We start from the raw sequence: 22,793 nt of genomic DNA on the forward strand, positions 1-22,793 counted from the left end.
GGGGTAGGCTGGGGGTAAGGGGAGGGTGTGGGAAGGGGGAGAATAGGGGAACCCGTGGCTGATATGTAGAACTGAATGGTATTGTAAAATAAAATAAATGAAAATATATTTACATTCCTAGTGGGTTTTATAATAAAGAATACTGAAAAGAATATTTAATCTATGGAGTAAAATTCCCACTAAATTCACTAATAAAAATTCCACTTAAACTTTAATTTTAAATATTGTACATAATATTTAAGTGAAGAAACTAGAAATGTTATAAGATAAATGCATTCCTTAAATCTGAAAACACATCATTGAAAAGGCGGGTGGTTATGTTTCACATGAACGTTCCTCCCACTCCACTGACAAGAATGTACTGTGTGGTTTATATATTCCAACCTCACTACTTCAAATTTTCAAAAGGATTATATGGGAATTTACAAGAGACGAGCTCACCATTGTATATAGTCTGTCTTTAAAAATGATATTTGACAAAAAATGGAACTTATAAGACCAGAAAGGATGATCAAATATTAATACAAACAAGTCAACATCATCCATACATTACATATACATATGTACATATATGCAATTAGTTAAAAAAGATGTGCATGTTCACATGGTAATAAAACAAAATAGTATATAATAGGTAGACAAGTATATATGCGAAATGTTTATAAAGGAAAAAAATCAAGCGTTATATGGAAAAGAAAGAATTTAGGGGGTGGGGAAAATTGAGACGTAACATACTAATAAGGATTTAAGCCTTTCGTGGTGGTACATGCTGGTAGGATATGCTGAAGGCAAAGAGGCAGGAAGATCTCAAGGTGAGGCCAGCCTGGGCTACACCTGGGGCTCAGCAGGGAAAGGCACTTGCTGTGCAAGTCTGGAAACCCAAGTTCAATCCCTGGAAACCTCGTGAAGGTAGAAAGATAAAACCAAATTCTGGAAGTTACTTTCTGACCTCTACATCTGTCCTATGACACAAGTGAGCCTTCACTTACACATTCAACTCACATACACATGTGTATGCACACACACAGACATACACAATAATAATAATAATAACAACAATAACAACAAATATTTAATTTTGAAAAGATTTAACAAGGCAGGCAGAACACTTGTATGGCATTTCTCCAGCTGCGCATCTGCACGCCCGCACACACATACAAAGCCAAAACATAAAGTCTCATCTAACAAATCTATAAATTGGAACTAAATCAACACAATTTTTTTTCTACCAATTTGGTGACCATTCCTATAAAAGCACATCAACCACAGAGTCATAAAGACAAGGACCCTTTCGTGAGATAAAATGGACACCAAAATGAGAGCGCTCAACAGCTTTGGAACTGGAGGAGGGGAGCCGGTCAGAACTGTACAACAGAATACAGCCAGAGGCTGTCAACTCCACGTTAGACTGGAGGAAATGAACTCATAGCTCAATAAACAATGCCGGCACCATCGGTTAGTTATCGGAGAAGACGTTCAGAGCCTTTCTCCTGATACACAGCAACTTAAACTCTAGAAGGATTAAAGCATTAAAGGTTGAAAGGATGAGAACACAAAGGATCGTGAAGAAACTACGGAACCTCAGAGCAGAGCCAGCCCTTGTGAAACTGAAGACAACAGCAACGAGAGTCTGATCATTCCTTTCTTTAAAAAAATACTCAAGTGTTTATTTAAGAAAATTAAAGGGCAGAAAGTCAACTCCAATGGCAAAGAAAGGGATTTTTTTTTAATACTACACAGCACGCTAAGCATTACTAAGCCTAACAAAGAAATCTAAATAAAAGACTAATATGGGAATTTTTAAAAATGGTCAAAACTAGAGGAAGAGTATTTTTCAAAAAGGGCTGCAGGTGGCCTATAAGCTTTGGAAAAGTTCTCATTAAAATAAATCAGAGATGGGGCTTTCGTACCACTGTCAAGTGTGTTCTCAAAGAACAAAAACAAACAAACAACAACAAAAAATGGTAGGAACTGACACACAAGTGGTTCTTCAAGTGTCCCTAAAGGACAGACTCACAGCATGCATGAGACTTTAAAATGGGTGTCTCCTTTAGCCTGAGAACTTTCGGGCTGCTAAAACAGACTCAGGAAACAACAGCAGAATGCTGAGATTCGGCTACGGGTCTATTCTTCGTGGAACTGTACATAATAATGAAAATGGGGGGTAGGGAAATTAAACAGCCAGGAGTGGAGAAACAAGGCAATAAAAAACAAAACAACTGAAACACTCTACTCATCTCTAATATATAACAGAAAAACAGAGGTTAAAAAGGGAAAAACTTGTCAAGATCACAATAGCTTTTGTTTGACTTTAGTTTGGGTCCAAAGCACAAATTGCGACTCTAGTAATTCCCAAAGCCAAGGAAAGTATGTGATTCATGTGAAATGGGGAACATCATAGATTTAATAAAGAAAGAAATGGGCCCAGGCCTGATGACATTTGCCTGTAATCCTCACATTCGGGAGGCTGAGGCATCAAGAGTTCAAGGCCACTCTGAGCTACATATTGACACCCAGTCTAAAAGGAAAGGATGGCAGGGGAGGAGTGAGGGGAGGAGAGAGAATACAATGGTGGAAGAGAGGGAAGAATTATTTTCAAAGTGTACTGAACAAAGAAGATCATATCTTCTTGGATTTAACCAAATCAAGTTTGGTCTTTTCTTTTTCAGTCATCCAGAAGGCACTGGTGACCTTCAGTGTTCTTCATTGTCCTTACACACCCCTCTCCACTCCTCACCCCCATACCACCCAGTCCTACCCTCTCTCCACTCCTCACCCCCCACACAACCCAATTCTACCCCCTCTCCACTCCTCACCCCCACACAACCCGATCCCACCCCTCTCCACTCCTCACCCCCATACCACCCAATCCCAGTCCTCTCCACTCCTCACCCCCACACAACCCAATCCCATTCCTCTCCACTCCTCACCCCCATACCACCTAATTCTACCCCTCTCCACTCCTCACCCCCACACAACCCAATCCCATTCATCTCCACTCCTCACCCCCCACACAACCCAATCCCACCCTCTCTCCACTCCTCACCCCCACACAACCCAATCCCACCCCTCTCCACTCCTCACCCCCACACAACCCAATCCCACCCCTCTCTACTCCCCATCCCTCACAGAACCCACGGCACAGTTACCCTTTCCAGGAGCTGTTTTCTAAACTGGAGTATTCTTTCCAGGGTGACAGCCTGACTTTCTCCCAAGTGTCCCCTCCACAGAGTGTTCAAGCAGGTGAGAGCTGTGTTACTCAGCTGCCTCAGAGTCCCTTCCCATGGAGGTCACAGGAAACATGTACAGAGGACACTCAGAGAGACTTTGTGTAACACACGTTTCTGTAGCCATTGTTTATCCTCTGCATGCTCTCAGGCACACCTGCCTCTTTCACATGAAGCAAACTGAGGAAAACAGAACCTCCCCCTGCCCCCCCACCCATTCAATCCTGTGTGCAGCTCGGAAGCAAGAAGGTACAAGTTAACCCTTTATTCCAAATAGCTAGAGGGCTAAAGAAAACTGTCGTGTGAATTTGTCTTTAAGTTATGTAATTATGATGATCCCTGCATTATTTATTTTGCATTATATAGTTAATTAGTATAAAAATTATTATATATAATGCAAAGACTGAATAGTGGGAGAAAGTGTCATAGATTTTCAAGGTGTTTAATCTTTTTTTTTTTTTTTTTTTTTTTTTTTTTTTTTTTTTTTTTTTTTTTGAGACAGTGTCTACCTACATAGCCCTGACTGTCCTGGAACTCACCAGGTAGACCAGCCTGGCCTTGAACTCACAGAGATCTTCCTGCTTCTGCCTCCAGAGTGCTGGAACTGAAGGTATGCACCATGATGATCAGCTAAGGTGGTTAACTTCTAATATAACATTTTCAAGTATCACCTAAGCACAATGTGTAAACGGCCTCCATGATCCGTTTGAGTTTAACGCTTGTGGAAGGAAGGTGAAGTTCTTTGTTGGGCTGCAGGGGTAGCTGAGTTGGTAAAGTGCTTGCTGAACAATAATGGGGACCTGGGTTCAGATCCTGGGCACACATGTAAGAAGCCAGGAACACTAGCACATGACGGTAATTTCAACACCGGGAAAGGAGAGACAGGAGCACGGTAGCAAGTCAGTCTAGCCAAATCGGCAAACTTCATGATAAAAAAGGAACTGGTCCCAAAGAAAGCAACTGAGAAGGACATTGGCAAACTTCATGTTAAAAAAGGAGCTGGTCCCAAAGAAAGCAACTGAGAAGGACATCGGCAAACTTCATTTTAAAAAAGGAACTTGTCCCAAAGAAAGCAACCGAGAAGGACATCTGATGTCAACTTCAGGTCTACATACACACACACACACACGCACACACATATACACACACACACAAACACACAGAGTACACATACTCACAAACACATACACAGTATACACACACACATCCATCCATATACACACATACATACATACACACACACACACACACACACACACACACACATACCCCATACTGTTAAAATGGTTGGTTTTACTGAGCATACTTGCACATGACTATAATCCCATCATTGAGGAGCTGAGGAAGATGAGCTGCTGCAGATTTAGAGCCATCCTGTGATACACGGTGAGCACAGGGCTAGCCCAGACTACAGAGAGAAACCCTCCCTGAAAACAAACAAATTGTATTTAAAATATTCTTCCCCAAACAGAACAACAGGAGAGGAGGTAATGGAGAACAGCAGAGGCTACAGTTAATACGAAATGGAGACAGCGTTCACCCAGACTGGCCCAAACCAACACCACAGGTGTGACACCAGCAGGCCATCCCAAGTGAAACTCACTTTAGCCCAGGAGATTTCTGTGTCCAGGTCACCAATGACACCTTCTGACGTGGACTTCTGCACCAGCTCTGCCTCTGTGGCAGAAAGCCATTCAGAGAGGATGGTGGCCTCCTTCTTCATCTTCCGGGATAGCTGAGAGGCTCTTTCCAGGTCCTGCTTCCCTTCGGTCACCTGAACAAGGTGGGAGGGAGAAGGACATGGTGAGTAAGTCAAGGATGAACAAGGGGACCAAGGACAAGATGAGACAAGGATGAACAAGGAGACCAAGGACATATTGAGTAAGTCAAGAATTAACAAAGGGACCAAGGATGAACAAGGGGACCAAGGACATATTGAGTCAGTCAAGAATTAACAAAGGGACCAAGGATGAACAAGGGGACCAAGGACATATTGAGTAAGTCAAGGATGAACAAGGGGGCCAAGCACATGATAAGAGAAGGATGAACAAGGAGCCAATGACACCATAAGAGAAGTATGACCATGAATGAGGACAAATCCAGAAAGGATGCAAACTGGCTCATAGTCAGCCCCAAGACATCCGTGACCTTCCTCTCCATCACCTCAGCACCACCTGGGTCTTGCATTTCCATATGCTGTAGCGGGCGAGTGTTGGGAAATCCTGGGCTGTGCACCCCAGGCTCTACCACTGACTTCTATGCTGGAGGGAGGCAGAACCCGGCCCCAAGACTGCTCTAAGAACTATGTGAGGGAAATGCTTACACCAGGGACTTGGCTCAGGCCTTGCAGCAAAGTTAAGAAACCAATCATCAGTACATATTACAATTTCAATGAGAAGATGGCTTAGCATTCTCTCCATTTGAAAACATATATACAGTGGGAGGCAGCCATGTAAAGGAGAAAAAGTACTATTTTCCTAATTACATGTTTTATTACTAACCATGAGACTTTTAAAAAAGCAGTAGATGACTATACACCATGAATCTTATTGTTCTTTAGAATCTTCTTCTAAAGCAAAATACATCAACTAACATTCATCCTCTTTTTTTTTTCCTAATGGGCACTCAATACCCCAGGTTGACCTCCAACTCACTATGTACCTGAGGATGACTTTGAACTTCTGATCTTTCTGCCTCCATCTCCTGAGTGCTAGGATCATAGGCATAGTCACCATGCCCCATTCATGTGGTACTGGAGATTGAGGCCAGGCCTTTGAGCTTGCGAGGCAAGCAGTCTACACCCTAGCCCCTCATCAACCTCTTCATGCAGATTCCAGGCTGTGCTAATGAATCTTACATGTGTCATGCAATAAAACACCACAACAGCTTCTGAGATAAGCAATACTCTTACCACTTTCCACATAAAGGAAGGTAGAATTTAAGGAGGCCAAGGCCAAATAAGGAGGCATTAATTTAACAGATTTAACACCTTAAATGACATGATGGTATTAAACCAGAGCCATGGCTCAAACCAGAAAGCAGAGAGAATTCAACTCCCTTAGGGGGCATGGCTACCTAACACATAAATCAACTGACATCTGACTTTGATAAGCACAAGTATACAGATAGTAAGAGGTGGGGGATGGTATGTCACATTTGAGATGAACTTTTCTTACATGATATACAATGACAGAGAGACCAAATTTAGTTCAAAGGTAACATGGGATCACACTTCATTTCTCTCACTTCTTTGGTACAGTTTCATTTTTTTTATGCCCAAACAGTTACTACTAATTTTTTAACTGAAATATTTTCCCATGGGATTCAATTAAAACATGTAACACTAAATTAATAGCACCTGAATGCAGATATAAATGATAAACACTTGAATTACATGATGATTCTCTGACTTTGGCATGCCCAAACAGCTATACAATCATCATCAAACTTAATGCTAACAAAGATCTGTGTATCAGGAAGAAAATAATTCATAGGTCAATTTATAAAGAACACACAGACCGATTCTCTACTTTTATCACATGACCAAAGCTGTTCTCCCACAGTGTGGTACTATTTCCTGACTTCTCACACGTCCTTTGCTAAATTCAGTAACAACCCCAATGGCAGCAGATGGATCCAATGGACCTTTTTTTAATGTCATCACAGTCGTCACAAAAACAATGATTGAACTCATTTTTGAAATACTACCTCCCCGGGCTTCCCAGATTTCATCCCTATGGTACGCCTATCACATCTTGTTATCTTGTTACTTCTTTTAAAGTTCCTTTTGTTAATTCCTAATACTTAGTTGATGACCTCATTTTTCCCCTCACCTAAATAATCTCATTAGTCCTGAAAACTTTACCACCTATATGGAGATGACTCTGAAAATCCACCTGTTCAGCCCAGATGTCCTCTCCAGATCTTAATACAGTGGTTCTCAACTTTCATAATGCTATGACCCTTTAATACCGTTCCTCATGTTGTGGTGACCCCAAACCATAAAATTATTCCATTGCTACTTCATAACTGCAATTTTGCTACATTATGAATCATAATTTAAACATCTGTGTTTTTAAAGGGTCTTAGGTGACCCCATGAAAGGGACATTTGACCCTCCCCAAGGGGTCACATCCCACAGGTTGAGAACCACTGCCTTGGTGCCTAAGTACTTGACATTTCTCTCAAAAGGAGTTAGAATTGCCAGGTGGTGGTGGTGCACGTCTTTAATCCCAGCACTTGGGAGGGAGAGCCAGGTAGATCTCTGTGAGTTCAAGGCCAGCCTGGTCTCCAGAGTGAGATCCAGGACAGGCACTAAAACTACACAGAGAAACCCTGTCTCAAATATCAACCACCCCCCCCAAAAAAAGGAGCTAGAATGTCAAAATATCAAACATAAGCATATAACTTATCAAAATATCAAACATAAGCATATGATTTCTGCATGCCTCTCAACCTTTCTATCACCCCAATGCTCCGTGATGGCACCACAGTCATCCACAGAAGCAAACCTAAACCATAAAGGCCATGCCTTATCTCCCCTCCCCTCTAACAACAGGCTATTCTATCACAGATACATTGACGTCACTTCCTACAGGGGTCTGAAGTCAACCCATTCTAATCTCCGACCCCAAACCCACTCCAGGCACCATCACTTCTCACTAAGAGCACAGGAAGGTCCCCGCTGGTCTCCTCACAGCCGTTCTCATTTCTCTCAGTGCAGCTTCCCAACTGAGCTAGAGGCCGGAGAGACGACCCCGTGACTGAAAGAACGTGCGATGCATGCGTGAAAACCCCAAATCCATCCCAACACCATGCAAAACACCTGACATGGTTGCACATTCCTATAACCCAGCAGTGTAAGAGATGAAGCTGGGATGGTATCTGGGGACTACTGGCTACCAACTGAGCTATATCTGTAGACTAGTAAGGACTACCTACCACCTAACATTTACTAGACAGTAGACTAGTAAGGACTACCTACCACCTAACATTTACTAGATCAGGAGACTAGTAAGGACTACCTACCACCTAACATTTACTAGACAGTAGACTAGTAAGGACTACCTACCACCTAACATTTACTAGACAGTAGACTAGTAAGGACTACCTACTACCTAACATTTACTAGACAGTAGACTAGTAAGGACTACCTACCACCTAACATTTACTAGATCAGGAGACTAGTAAGGACTATCTACCACCTAACATTTACTAGACAGTAGACTAGTAAGGACTATCTATCACCCAACATTTACTAGATACTGACATTAACACACCTCAGTAAACTATTCATTTTAGAAATCCAAAGCAAGTAAGATTTTTGCAGTAAGTATTACTTTGTTGAGTTTCCTTAGAATAACTTATAAAATGTCATCAACCATGGAAAATATACATATTGTTCTGTATTAAATGTTAAAAATAAATGCCTATATAACTACTAACAATTATATTATTAATATGCATGTAAAGAATAAAAATACGATAGCTATCAAGAGAGGGAGAGATGGAAAAGTAGAGAGATAGGAAGGGGGAAAGAGAGCAATGTCCCACCTGAGCACCCAGGTCATTGTAGAGAACTTTCAGGAAAGTCAGCTGCTCATCCATGCCTTTCGGATTGTCCGTCTGCTGCTTCTGGACAATGTGCCTCCCGGTTTTGATGACAGTCTCAACTTCAAGTTTGACTTCACTCAACGTTTTATATAGTTTCTTCAAAATAGAGGAACATTTTACATTGTTAACAGAAACAGTCCCCATCTGGCATCATTTCAGAGCACAGCTTCTATGGCTGGGTAGCTAATCCCTCAGCCCAGACTTCAAAGGGCATTATCTTTCTCAAATATGGTTTGAAGGTTGAGCCAAGTGAAGTCAAGGCTGTAACACCTTTCCAAATCAGATGAGACAGCAAATTAACAGTGTTTGGTTTTGTTTAACTATAAAACAAGATGTGTATATTAAATGTCAGTAGAAATCCTGGCATTTGTCATAACCATGCTTCCTTCAAAAACTAGGGAAACAGCAGGAGGTGAATTGGAATGTCTCTGTGTAGAACGACACTGTAGGGCTGGCCGACTTCTCAGCAGGAACACGCAGGCTTACTAAGCACATGCATGGTCCTTGGTTCAGTTTTCTGCACCCAAAGAATACTTTTATAATTCTAACACCATGACTAGAAGACAGCTACCCCTGGTGATCTGTGCCTGAAGGAATGTGGAATCCCTAACACTTACTTGACTATTTCTCTGAGAAAGCAAACCTACCAATGAGTGTAATTTGCATCCTGTAACTATACATAAAACTTTAAAGTACCAGGGTGGTCATGATTCTATGAAATAGGAGTTCGACAACATGTCAATTCCAAACTGCCTTGATCCCTGTCACCTTGACCCCCCCAAACTCTGTCTGGGCAGCTTATCCATATATCAGCATCCAACCCAAAACACCTCAAGGACACAAAGCCAGTATCTGTGATGTCAACATGCATGTAATTCAAACGTGTCCTATTCATGTACTCTTCCACCCACACAAAAAACAAACAGTTGAAATGATGGCCTCAACAAGCACCAATATCTCCTCCTGACCTCCTCTCAGAAGACTGCCAGGCATACAATAAGGCTAAATTCAGATTCTCTCACCAACATCATTTAAAATTTTCTGTTCATAACTACAAAGAATGAAAGAATAAGGTCTTATCATTCCTTTCTTCCCATCTTAAGTTTAAACTTTGACTTAAGTATCATTTTCCCAGAAGAGCATTTTTTAACTCTATAATATTCCTGATACTCATATTAGATAGAATATGTCTAGTGACTTCAAACTTATTATGGAAGGTTTAGCTTATCAGTGCATCCTACAGAGGTTCTGCCCACTTCATGCTGTGATTTACATGTTTGTTTTTTAATACATGTTATTTATGTGCTTAATCTACTGCCTTTATCTGCACAGACCATAATAACCCTTGTTTTCACCACCTCCTATTTCTCTTCTATCTTCTAATTTTCCTGGGAAAGCTATTTTTCTTATTTTTTAACATGTTCTCCATCTTTCAACAAGGACAGAACAGATGCTCTGGACTAAACTGTAAGAGCAGCTCCGGCCATGTGAGCTGCCCTCCGGCTCACCATGCACTTGTCCAGGTGGGTCTGGATGACATCAGGGTCCACATCCTTCACATCCAGGACGTGAAGCTCGGCCTTCACTCCATCCAGCACACGCTTGCAATCAAGCATCCGCTGCTCAAAATTCGCAGGCTTCTGGAAAAGCTGGAACTTTGTGGAAACCTCTCGAAGTTTCCTCTGTTTGTGGAAATGGGAGTAAGCCACTCATGCTCTCTCTCACTCAGTATTAGGATAACACAGAATGCTGGAAAACTTTTCAAATTATAGGCCAACCCAGGAAACCCCAGAGGAACTAGGGAGGTTCTGATCACGTAAAAGAACTGCTCAGTGCCATGGATGAGCAACATCTAATATCTCAATCTCAAATTAATAAATCTGGATAGAGATGGTGTCTCTGGAACGAAAGCCTATGAATTTTCTCACTATTTTGTTGCCCAGATAACAGTCTGCTTCTGCTGCCATGGGATGCAATGAACCCTTAATACTCTACTCACACTCCATATTTGCATCATGGTACAGAACAAAGGCACCCAGTGAGCCCTTAATACTCCCCTCATACCCCCATTGTTTGCATCATGGTACAGAGCAAGGGTACCCAAGGAATCAAGCCTTTCTGTCTTACTTTTCTATGCCCACCATATATAAAAAGCCAAGGGAAAGCCTGGTCATTACCTGCAGCATGTCCATCTGACTTCCTCCTCTCGTGGTCCTGCCCTCAGGGGAGGTCGGAGGCTGGGAGCGGAGACTCCTTCTCAGCTCCTCCAGCGTGAGCTCATGGGCTGAGATCTCTGCTTGGATCTTCTACCAGGAGGATAACAAAGGGAAAGGGGGTGGTGTTTTTAAAGTACACAAAGAAGCCTGGGGTAGTGCTTCATGCTTGCAATCCTAGCACTCTGGAGGCTGAAGCAGGAGGATGGCTGTGAGTTTAAAGTTGATCTCAGATACACAGTAACTTCCAGGCAAGCATGAGCTACAGAATGATATCCTGTCTTTATACAACAAAGTACATAAAGAAATAATAATACAGAAGTTTGATATAGTCATAGGATACATAATCCTGTATTTGATACACTGTAATAAGCTTGTGGGATACATGACAGTAACATAGACTTTGGCACTATAAACTACTGTGTGTCTTTGCATGTCATTTCTGATGTTCACATCTGGTTTATACAGAATATACTGCTAAACTCTATAGCTAAATAATGATGATGATGATGATAATAATAATAATAGGCCATTTCTAATGTAGAAAATAGGGGAGAGGAGCTGGAGAGATGGCTCAGCTGTTAAGAGCACTAGCTGCTCTGCCACAGGATTCATTCAATAGGTTCATTTCCCTGCACCTACACAGTGGTTTACAACAGTCTAACTCCAGTGCCAGGGCATTCAATGCCCTCTTCTAGAATCCGCAGGCACTAGGCATGAAGACAGTGTACCTATGTACACATAGGCAGAACACTCATCCACATACAACAATAAAATGTTAAAGAGAAGATGTGTGAAATTCCCACACAGGAACAAGAACAGTTCAAACACAGAGGTTGTTCCATCAAGAATGTCCATCATTCTCCTGGCTCCGGTAGCTGAGGGGCTGGCTAACAAGGGCGCTTTCTCAGAACACAGAGGCTCCGGACTTCGAGGCAATACCTGAGCTTCCTGTGGCAGTTGAAAGGCATCGATCCTGTCCGTCAGGTATGTGGTGAGCTGTTTGTCCAGCTCCCCCAGGCTCTCCTTCAGCACCTGAAGCATGTGGTCAGTTTCACGGAGGACCTGGAGCTGCTTCTCCAGAGAAATCTGTTTGCTCTCCGCCTGCAGAGAACAGACATTTCCTTTGTAACTGCTCAGCACAAATATAAATAGCTGAATGTGCTTTCTGGCCATGAGGATTATAATAAAGTACTGGTTCAAGACTGGAGCTTTCCTTATAAATAAATAATTACTATCAATAATAAGAGTGTGAATGTTCTTCCAGGGCCTCATGGACAAAGCAGCTGAATCTCTCATTTTTACTCCTTTCTGTTAATGCATATGACAAAACACAAATATGGAAAGATCTCCTGTGGGACATATAAAACAAAGAATAAAAATGTCATTTTAGGGGACCAGCTCAATGGTTAAGAGTACTTATTGCCCTTGTAGAGAACCAGGGTTTTGGTCCCTCCTCGGACTTGGTGGCTCACAGCTATCTGTAACTCCAACTGTAGTGGATCTGACACCCTCTTCTGCACTCCATGAACACCAGACACACATACAGTGCACATATGTATATGCAGACATTCACATACATAAAATGTTTTAAATTAAGTAAAATTTGTAATTTATTTTAAATTCTTTTATTTATTAGAGATGTAAGACAATTTTAAGACTCACCAATGCCTTGCAAAAAAATAATAATGATAATAATGAGATGTAGTAAGGATGTCTATCAAGAGAATAAATACCTAAATTTTTTTCTAAAATTGAGAACAAATTCTAATTGCCTCACATCTTTGGATTAAGCTCAGTGCTATTTATAGTCTAAATCTTAACAGTTGTTATTTAGTAATCTGTAAAAGCTATCTAATTATCTACTCAACCTTCTTACAAAAGAACAATGCCTTTTCTCTTAAATTGATATGAACATGCATGTTGAGATACAACCTTGGATATGAGCCAAGTGCTGTTGCTTTCATAATAGTTAATACACTCTGGTGGCCCTAGTAGTTCCTAGGATATAGATATAGGAGTTACTATTCTTTTTTTTTTTTTTTTTAAGATTTATTTATTTACTATGTATAGTGTTCTATCTGCATGCTTGCCTGCATGCCAGAAGAGGGCATCAGATCTCATTATAGTTGGTTGTGATGCACCATATGAGGACCTCTGGAAGAGCAGTCAATGCTCTTAACCTAACTGTAATATGATCCTTACAGAAAATCACATAGTTCACAAATAGAAATAATAACAAATACAGGGGTGGGTGAGTATTGGGAATTTCTGGGGCCTTGTACATACATGCCAGGCAAGTACTTTCCCACTGGGCTACATCCACTGACAAGATTGGGTTTTGTTTTGTTTTGTTGAGACAATATCTTGCTACGTAGCCTCAGCTGGCCTAGGAGTCCCTATGCAGACCAGGTTGGCCTCAAGCTCAGAGATATGCTTGCCTCTGTCTCTTGAGTGCTAGGATTAAAGTCATGCACTACCATGCCAGGCCTGGCAATTTGGGTGTTTGTTTGCTAATCATCAAGTTGCGTCTGACCTACAAATATTAAGTCTATTCTTCCATATGTACCTCAAAGCCCTCGGGTAACCATTAATATTCGCTGCCTCCTTTAACGCCCACCACACCAAAGCCTTAACTAACGGAGGCCAATTTAGAAATTACCAAGGGGTAACCAGCAGGGAGGCTCCAAGCGGGTCAGCTTGCGCACTAACTACCTAACCACACTGCGCATGTCTGGTTCTCACCAAGCGACTCAGCTCTTCATAGCGGCTGTTAAAAGCCTCCAGCTTCTCACTGATTATATCATCCAGGATCCCACCATCAATCAGAGTCTGCCCAAGTTCCCGAATCTGGGTGCGATTATCTGCTGGGTGGCGCAAAACAGATTCTAGAGACTGCAGCGAGGGCAGAAAAAAAAAAAAAAAAAGATAATACATTTACTAAGTCTAAATGTGCCAAGATCTTCAAAACGCCATAGTAAGACAAGTAGCAATTCTACTTTCTAGAAATCTACCCAAGAAATAACAGCAAAAATTCGGGAAATAACTAATTCACATAGTTAGCTACCATAGCATTAACAAAATCATAAAACTAAAAGCAAAATCTCCAGGAATATAAGTGATAATGTAATCCCATAAAATAATTCCAATAATTATTAATTTTATGAGAGATTCCCAGTGTGTGATACATAACTATACTATACAAATAAAATTATTCCAAGTGTTAACTACATTAGTGAAAGTGGAGATTCATTTTCCTACCACATGATACAGAAATACACTAAGTATTTCTATGTACACAGTTTTATAGAAATAAATCCAGTTAGCCTTATGGGCTGAATATTACTCCTATTCTGCAGATGGGAAAAGAGAAACAGGAAGTTTGATTTGTCTGCATATAACAATCAATTAAAAAAGAAAGAGAGAGAGGGAGGGAGGGAGGGAGAAAGGAAGGAAGGAAGGAAGAAAGGGAGGGAGGGAGGGAGGGAGGGAGGGAGGGAGGGAGGGAGAGAGAGAGAGAGAGAGAGAGAGAGAGAGAGAGAGAGAGAGAGAGAAAGAAAGAAAGAAAGAAAGAAAGAAAGAAAGAAAGAAAGAAAGAAAGAAAGAAAGAGCGAGCTAAGGTTCCAAACTGTTTTCAAAGCTGTTAGGACTATGAGCCCTTTGATTGAGTATAGTGCCCTGCAGTATACATGTATGAAAGTAATAATTATTTAAAAAAAAAAAAAAAAAAGGAGAAACACAAAATGTTTAAAAGTGTTTATCATGGAGCTTCCTTTTACTTTTCTCCATTCTCTGGATCTCTAGACTGGATGTTTACTCTCCTACAAGGAAAGCTTCTTTGTTTAATGGGTGTCCACTGGTTTCCACCCTCTCCATCTTCGACAATTCTCCTCCTGCAGCGCATCCATCTTCAGGAAGGTAGGTCCCCTGGAATGTCTCTGCCTTCCCATTCAGTTGTTCATTCGATCTCCACATTGCCCTGCCATTTCTGCACAAAGTATATTCATGCTCTCCCTCTTCTTCCTCAGCAAACCTTCCTGGCTACACTGTAACTCATTTCAGAAGCAGTTACCACGGTATCATGTGCATTCATGGGCTGGAAACTGCAGAATAAGGAAACCTATGGGACATTTCTTGGCCCCAGGGATCTGAAGCCCGGCCCTGCTAGCTAGCTCCCATCTAGCCCTGCCTTCAAAATTGCACATGTCATCAGGCTGGAGAGATGGCTCAGAGGTTAAGGCTGCTCTTCCAAAGATCCTGAGTTCAGTTTCCAGCATCCACATGGTGGCTCAAAAAAAAAAAAAAAGCATCTATCAGCCTGCTTTCACCTTTAATATCTGAACACAATGAACTAGAAGCCACCTTAACCATGGTTCATGCCTTATTCATAACCACAAAGAAACAAAACAGAGTTAGCCCCTGCCTTACAAAGCTGATGATAAAAAGTCCCCAGGGACAAAAGAGATGGCTCAGTGGGTTAAAAAAAAAAGATGTTGACACCAAGCCTAACAGCCTGAATTTAATCCCTGGGATCTATGAAGTAGAAGGAAAACAAAAACTCTCGCAAGTTGTTCTCTGACCTCCACACACATCCTATGGGATAGATAGATAGATAGATAGATAGATAGATAGATAGATAGATAGATAGATAGATAGATAGGATGATGGATGGATGATGGATACAGAAGATAGATAGATAGATAGATAGATAGATAGATAGATAGATAGATAGATAGATAGGATGATGGATGGATGGATGATGGATACAGAAGATAGATAGATAGATAGATAGATAGATAGATAGATAGATAGATAGATAGATAGATAGATAGATAGATAGATGGATGTACGTAGGCAGGGAGACAGACAGACAGCACATCTGTCCTCATCACAGTGATAATAACTGCGGCTCAGACATCAGGTGCCAACCTCCAGAGCTTCATGAACGGCATCCATCCTCTCGGGCAGGGCCTCTGTGCTCCTCACACGCTCCTCCAAAGTGTTCAGCCAAGTGGTTTCCAGATCCAAATAGTGAAGCAGCTCAACCCAACAAGACCAGACCTCCTAAAGAATGAGAAGGGGAATTAAAACTGAACGAGAATCCATAGTATATGTCATCCCTTCAATCAATAAGAACTCCGTGTCAGTATGAGTAATGCAGGAGTTCAGAAAGCAATGATGCTGGAACATCAAATAAATGAAACAAAACTGAATTCGTCAATAAACTAGAGCAATTGAGATGGAGGGAAAGGGGGAAATGGAAAAGAGCTTGCCTCGGTTTCCATTAAAATAAATTCCAAGGACCTAGTTAAAGGTCAAAAACAAACCTGTATAATTAACAAGAGGAGAAAAAGAGCTGGAGACTCTTTTATTTTAAAGAGAAGGCAAGAGCTGGAGACTAGTTCAGTGGTTACAGTGATTGCCTGACAGGCAAAGACCCAGTATCTAGTAGTACCACCCAATAAATAAATAGATGATGATAGATAGATAGATAGATAGATAGATAGATAGATAGATAGATAGATAGATGGGTAGGTAGGTGGGTGGGTAGGTGGGTGGGTGGGTAGGTAGATAGGTAAGTAGGTAGATAGATAGATGAATATTAAAAACAAAAGGTTAAAAATCATTCATGGTATTTTTTTATAGAAACTTAAGTCTCCTGGGATATACTCAATTCCAATTCCAAGACAAATGATGGAAGCAGATATCTCTGTAGCCTTTTGGACTTCTTTCCAAGTTAATAAGGATACACCAGTGTAAGAAGATGACCCCATTTTACCAAAACAGGAGGCAGGAGGTTCTGTGCCCTCACTAATCTGAGATAGGAGGGGAGGCTAGGAGAGCAGGCATTTAGAACCTCCTGTCGCCTGGCTCCACATGAGAGGAACTTATCTGACTTAAGATGAGAACTTGGCACAGAATTCTTTGTTTAACTTTCTTTTTATTTATTCTTTGTCTTTTACATCATGCCTCTAGATCCCATCCATCACCCCCCAAAAATAAAACAAAATCAAATTTAAGAGAGAAAAAAAAAAAAGGAAGAAGGGGAGAATCTCGTCATGGAAGCTGCAGTGTGACACAGTGAGTCACAGAGTAAACCCCTCTGTCCATACGTTTTTACATGCAGGCATTCATCACAAAGAATCATTGGTCTGGTTTGAGGCCCCTGGTCTCTACTATACCACCGACTCTGGGCCCTCACTGGGACTCTTCCTGGACACCCCACTGCTGTCCTGCTTTGTGGATATCCTGCAGTCCTAGGTCTACAGGACCAACACCTCATCCCCATCTCCGTGCTCCAGCAGATCACAGATGGGGTAGATGTTGGGGTGAGCCAACACATAACCCTGGTTCTGGGCCTGGGTAGTTGCAGGGTGGGTCAGCCTGCCAGCTCGCCCTTGTCTTCACAACCAGGGTGAGCTCTCCAGCACTGCCCTGGCTACTTGACACCCCGCCCATTCAGCACAGAATTCTAATCTGTCCTCTTTAGATTTACTGACACAGTTCCATCCATACTCCATATCAGCTCTGTTTGGCAAAATGGAGATCAGCAGATATATCTACAGAGACAGAAGGTATTTTGGACTTTAGGGGCTGACATCCAGGGTCTATCACAGATTCATCTTTGGGGTGGGTAGGTAGGTGTATTTATGTTTTTCCACCCTTTAGAAATACCACTCTTAACCAAACAAAAAGATGCACAATTCAGACACGAGGCCTCTGCCATCACCTGCTGACTTTGTGTTCAGAGCGAAGGAAGGTTTCCAGTTGCCCACCCCCAATTCCTCTAGCAAAAAGCAGACAGAAATATGGTCAGGTCTTACAGGAAGGGACAGGTAACAGCAAATCACTCCCAGGATGCAGGCTCATCCCTAATCAAGCACCTTTCTTACTATTTGGTCTCAATTTACATATTTTTCTCAACACAAAAGATAAGAACTGGGCAGGGGACTGCACAGCTGTAATCCCAGCCCCAGGGCGGCAGAAGTCAGAATGATCACCGCCAGATAAGGTCAGCCTGATCAACACAGTGAATTCCAGGCCTGCCAGGGATACCTGGGAAGACCCTGCCTCAAAAACAATCAGTCAATAAGCCAGGTGACAGGTAACAGCTAAGCAATGAGTAAACTTAGTTTAAATTCTCCCACCGCCATTATCATGCCTACAGAATTCACCACAATTTCATCACTAATTTCAGGCTGTGTTTCATTGAAATCTAGTAAGTTGAAAAGTTTCTTAAATCTTTCAATGAGGTATTTTTTTAAAAGCCATGAACATGAGAGACCACTACATTAAATTCATCCTATAGAATAATCTATATCTTCCATCTAATGGGGGAGATATTTACCTAAAATGCAATGAAAAATCAACATATTTAAGTTCTTTTTCCCACCAGTAAACTTTAGATGCTACTTAAAATAAAAATTAGAATTCCTATCTGTGTAGTTAACCAGGTAAAGGAAACCAGGCTAGATTCTTAGAAAATGGTCAGGAATTTGAGGATTAAAACAGACTCTGTGGCCCCTTCATAACCTGAGAACGCTGGTGGACACAGAAAAAAATCAAAGCCTGAAGAAGGGAATAAATTACTGCAAACAAACTTTCTAAGAAAGAAATGGAGACAGATCTTGGTCTCCTTTAAAAAAAAGGAGGAGGAGGAAGAGGAAGAAGAAGAGGAGGAGGAGGAAGAGAAGAAGAAGAAGAAGAAGAAGAAGAAGAAGAAGAAGAAGAAGAAGAAGAAGAAGAAGAAGAAGAAGAAGAAGAAGAAGAAGAAGAAAAAGAATAATCTTTCTTGTTTTTATATACTCAGTCCATAAAAATTACTTTGATAACCCAATGTTTGGCAAAATACTGGAAATGCTCATTACATGCCAGAGCCTGGATCTCAGGACTGTATCCTGGGGGGTGGGGTGGGGATATCTCATACCTCTAATGTGTGGCACTTCCCTCGAATTCTATTACAGAGAAGTTGGTAGCTCTCCAGCACCATATTGAACTCCGATGTCAACTCGTGGCCACCAGAGGGCACCTTGGTGGCCAGCAGCTTGATGCTGTCCTTCAGAATCTTCACCCTCACCTCCTTCTGCAGCACCTCCTCTTTCGCCCTCTGTCCCAAGAAAGGAGCAACTTGAAACATGGTGTTCTCTCTCTCTCTCTCTCTCTCTCTCTCTCTCTCTCTCTCTCTCTCTCTCTCTCTCTCTCAAAAAAAAATAACTAATGAAAAATTAAAACACCCAGGTGCCTGAGCAGAACATTATTTAGAGAATGATAGAGCCTGAGTTTTTCTGAAGGAAGAATGCTAAAAATAAAATCTCACTTTTCTAGTTTCCAGTGTGCATGCCCAGTGCTCAAAACATTTTCCTTTGGTAATACCAGAGTTCACAGGCAAGCTATCTTAAATAGCGTTTACTGACAAGAAATACTTTCCAATTCTGGGTGCAGGGTAAGGATCTAAATGAGCCCATTTTAACTGACCACTGGAGGTCTGAACACATGACTCTGAAGTAAATAAACCACCCCAAAAATGGCAGGATACCCTGGCAGAGGCATTTGTTAAAATGTCCCACAAATCCTTGTAAAATAAAAAGCATTTTTCTTCCCAGAACATAGGTATGTACATCCATCCTTCCCATAATGAACAGCAGCACATCAAAGATGAAGTTCCACTGGACAACCTGGTCTAGAAATAGCTGCCTCCCAGCTTCCTCTCTGCACTCAAGGTGCTTAATCTCATATGCAAGAAAATCTACCTGCAACAGCCTTCCACTTTCCCTCTTAGCTTTCTTTACTGCTTAATGGATTCCAGCTCCCCAGGGTGAGGGGAAAGTAATTAAGTGTAGTCGCTTTTAAATTCCTAATGGCTGTTTGGAAGAATAAAAATAAATAGAGTGCCGCCCAATCAAAGATTTTAATCTCATCTTTCTCAGCTCTCAACTGTAATGACTTTAAAAAAAAATAGCACCAAACTATAATTCCAACAGTGCCAGAGATAAATGGGGTAGTTGTGCTTTATATAGTAGGCTACCTTTAAAATGTTGTCTATACCTAAAATAAAAATAAAAAAAATTCAAAAAGAGCTACAAACAACAAAAAAATATTTCAGTGCTTTCCACGGCCTAAGTAAGCCTCTTTTCATGTGTGCTGACTTAGAGATGGTGTGCATGAGCATCACATAAAATCTCTTTTTAAAAATTATCTGCACAGAAAATTTTGCCTTGGATATACTATTGGGCAAGTTAACTGTGCAGTAACCATATACCATATCACTTGATATTTTAGGAAAAGAGAGACTCATGTCCTCATGTTTGAAGAATAGTGGAGGCAATGTGGGACTGAGGCCCAGTTATTTTATTATATAAGAACAGCTACCGACACAGGAATAGAAGTTTCTAGAACCCTAGCCTGTGACTCCAACTTATCTTCACCTTATCTTCTTTGTATATCCCTGCCTCCTACTCTAAGGATGTTTTGGGGTTCTCATGTGCCCCCAGTACTGACAGCAGACCTGCTTCCTGCTTCTAGGACATTCTAGGGTGCCTGTGGGCCCCCAGTACTGACTGGAATTAAACCCAGTCGATCCAGGATGACCTCCAACTAACGTGAAGTCTCCTTTGCTCCTTACCAAAAATTTCTCTTCCTGGAAACAGCCACTGTGACGATAATTAACACCACAAAATATACACTGAGAAAATGCTAAAATGGTTAATTTATATTAAACGGGTTTACTACGACAAAAAGGGAAAAAAGCACAGTTTCTCTGCACAGCCCTTCTTGGAGACCCTGCAGTCCTCTGTAGCTCCCCAAGGCTATATAACCTACATGACTGTCCACAGGGACCTCATGGCATCAACTCTGAGGTGGACTCGCACCAGCGGACTGGCATCAGCCTCCTTTCTCAACTAAAATCACCACAGCTGCTCTTCCACTCATCTCATTCTTTTAAAATTCAAGTCCTACTGTGACAGCAAGACTAGTCTATATGGCTCTGTGCAGTGCCATAGGTAATGGACTGACAGACTGATTAGCATAAAGAGGCAGGGCTGGCAGACTTATTAGCATAAAGAGGAGGGACTGGTAGACTGGTTAGCATAAAGAGGAGGGGCTGTCAGACTTATTAGCATAAAGAGGCAGGGCTGGCAGACATATTAGCATAAAGAGGAGGGACTGGTAGACTGGTTAGCATAAAGAGGAGGAGGGACTGGCAGACTGATTAGCATAAAGAGGAGGGGCTGACAGACTGATTAGCATAAAGAGGCAAGGGGCCCAGTGGAGGGTCTCTCACCTTCATTTCCTCCACGGCACTCTCCAGTTCCTCAGGAGATTTGTACTCGAAGTCCCTCTCCAGGTACTCCTCTTCAGCCTGAGCCATCCACTCCTGCATCTCGGCCAAGTCCTTTTTCAAGTTCGTGGCTTTTTCCTGACTATCAGACAACTTACTTTTTTGAATAGCAACCTAAAAAGGAAAAGCCATCCCGCTCAGTAAATAAATTTTAATACACCAGATGCCGAGTTCTGCCCTTTAATATTTAAAGACACTGTGATAAATTTCAAGTCTGATGTTTTAATATTCAAGTAAAACTTTTTATACATCCTGTGCTGATGCTATGTAATGTAAGGAATAATGAAAATATAATGAATTCTGTACAACATTTTAGACATGAACCGAGCCTGAAAATACCTACTGTAACTCTGAAACTAGGGTTCACAGCTGGTGTTTTTTCCTCCCTGGTATCCTTCACAGTACCTTCCAGCACTGTGAAAGCTAGGCAGTAGGGAGGAGGCTTCTGCCTCCAATGCAGCTTGGTTTCTGACCCATTAATTCCACATGTAGGAAATTAACCTGTAGCAATAAAGGTATGTACAACAAATACAATTTTATTGTAATACTGTTTATTATTTTGAAAAAAGAAGAGCAGGAAGCAGAATTCCCATTGTGTCCTCACTTCTTAAAATGAGAGTGGAACTGGGCATGGTTGCATATTCCTTTAATACCAGCACTTGGGAGGCAGAAGCAGGTGGATCTGGGGCCAGCCTGGTCTACAGAGTGAGACCAGCTCTCAAAAATAGGGAGAAAACTGAGAGTGAGAAGAGCTATTATAAAAGATGTCCATAAGATATTATCCTACAAAATGCTGGTTAGAAAGAAGACAGGCTGGAGAGATGGCTCAGCAGTTAAGCGCATTTGCTGCTCTTCCAGAGAATGCAGGTTCAATTTCCAGCATCCACATGGCAGCTTCCAACTGGCTGTAACTTTAACTCCAGTTCCAGGAGATGCGACACTCTACACACACATACATATAGCCAAAACAGCAAGGCATATAAAATAAAAATAAAATTAAATTAAAGAAAGAAAGTAGAAGATACATTTGAAAATGGCTATCTATCTGAATCTGGTTCAGTAACTTTGCGAAGTTCTTCAGAGAAGTCTGGAAATAGTGCCAGAGTGCCTTCCCCTAACCACAAAGTGACTGCAGCTGGAGGAGCCGATCCTGTTGCACAGGAATAGCACAACCTTCCCCTGACACGTCCACCAGCCTGCTGCTCGAATTACATGTCAGTGTGGAGGCCATCTCACCAGAGCTGCCTGACAGGGACCAGAGGCCAGGCCAGGAATAAGAGGGTGGGTTAAGGAACAGTTAGTGGCTTTCCTGTTCCCTTCCTCCAAACAGGAGCCCAGGCTTAAAAATAGACAGGGAACTTTTTTCAGTGCCCACCCCTCAGCTGGGCTGTTACTCTATGG

General features: G+C 41.7%; 1 protein-coding gene across 7 annotated transcripts in view; it reads right to left on the minus strand.

Moving 5' to 3' along the window:
- The window catches only part of Utrn (utrophin), a 514,855-nt gene that overhangs the window by 306,557 nt on the left and 185,505 nt on the right, over positions 1–22,793 (minus strand). For all 7 annotated transcript variants that reach the window (XM_028861232.2, XM_028861242.2, XM_028861237.2 and 4 more), the window contains 9 exons: positions 21,336–21,506; positions 18,981–19,160; positions 15,983–16,117; positions 13,799–13,948; positions 11,996–12,157; positions 11,018–11,146; positions 10,349–10,522; positions 8,781–8,936; positions 4,831–5,001 (listed from right to left, as the gene is read on the minus strand). In XM_028861232.2, the coding sequence (XP_028717065.1) occupies positions 4,831–5,001; positions 8,781–8,936; positions 10,349–10,522; positions 11,018–11,146; positions 11,996–12,157; positions 13,799–13,948; positions 15,983–16,117; positions 18,981–19,160; positions 21,336–21,506 (1,428 nt within the window). The remainder of the gene's footprint in view (positions 1–4,830; positions 5,002–8,780; positions 8,937–10,348; positions 10,523–11,017; positions 11,147–11,995; positions 12,158–13,798; positions 13,949–15,982; positions 16,118–18,980; positions 19,161–21,335; positions 21,507–22,793) is intronic.

Source organism: Peromyscus leucopus, chromosome 8a, assembly GCF_004664715.2.
Source record: "Peromyscus leucopus breed LL Stock chromosome 8a, UCI_PerLeu_2.1, whole genome shotgun sequence".
In the NCBI taxonomy this organism is placed as follows: Eukaryota; Metazoa; Chordata; class Mammalia; order Rodentia; family Cricetidae; genus Peromyscus; species Peromyscus leucopus.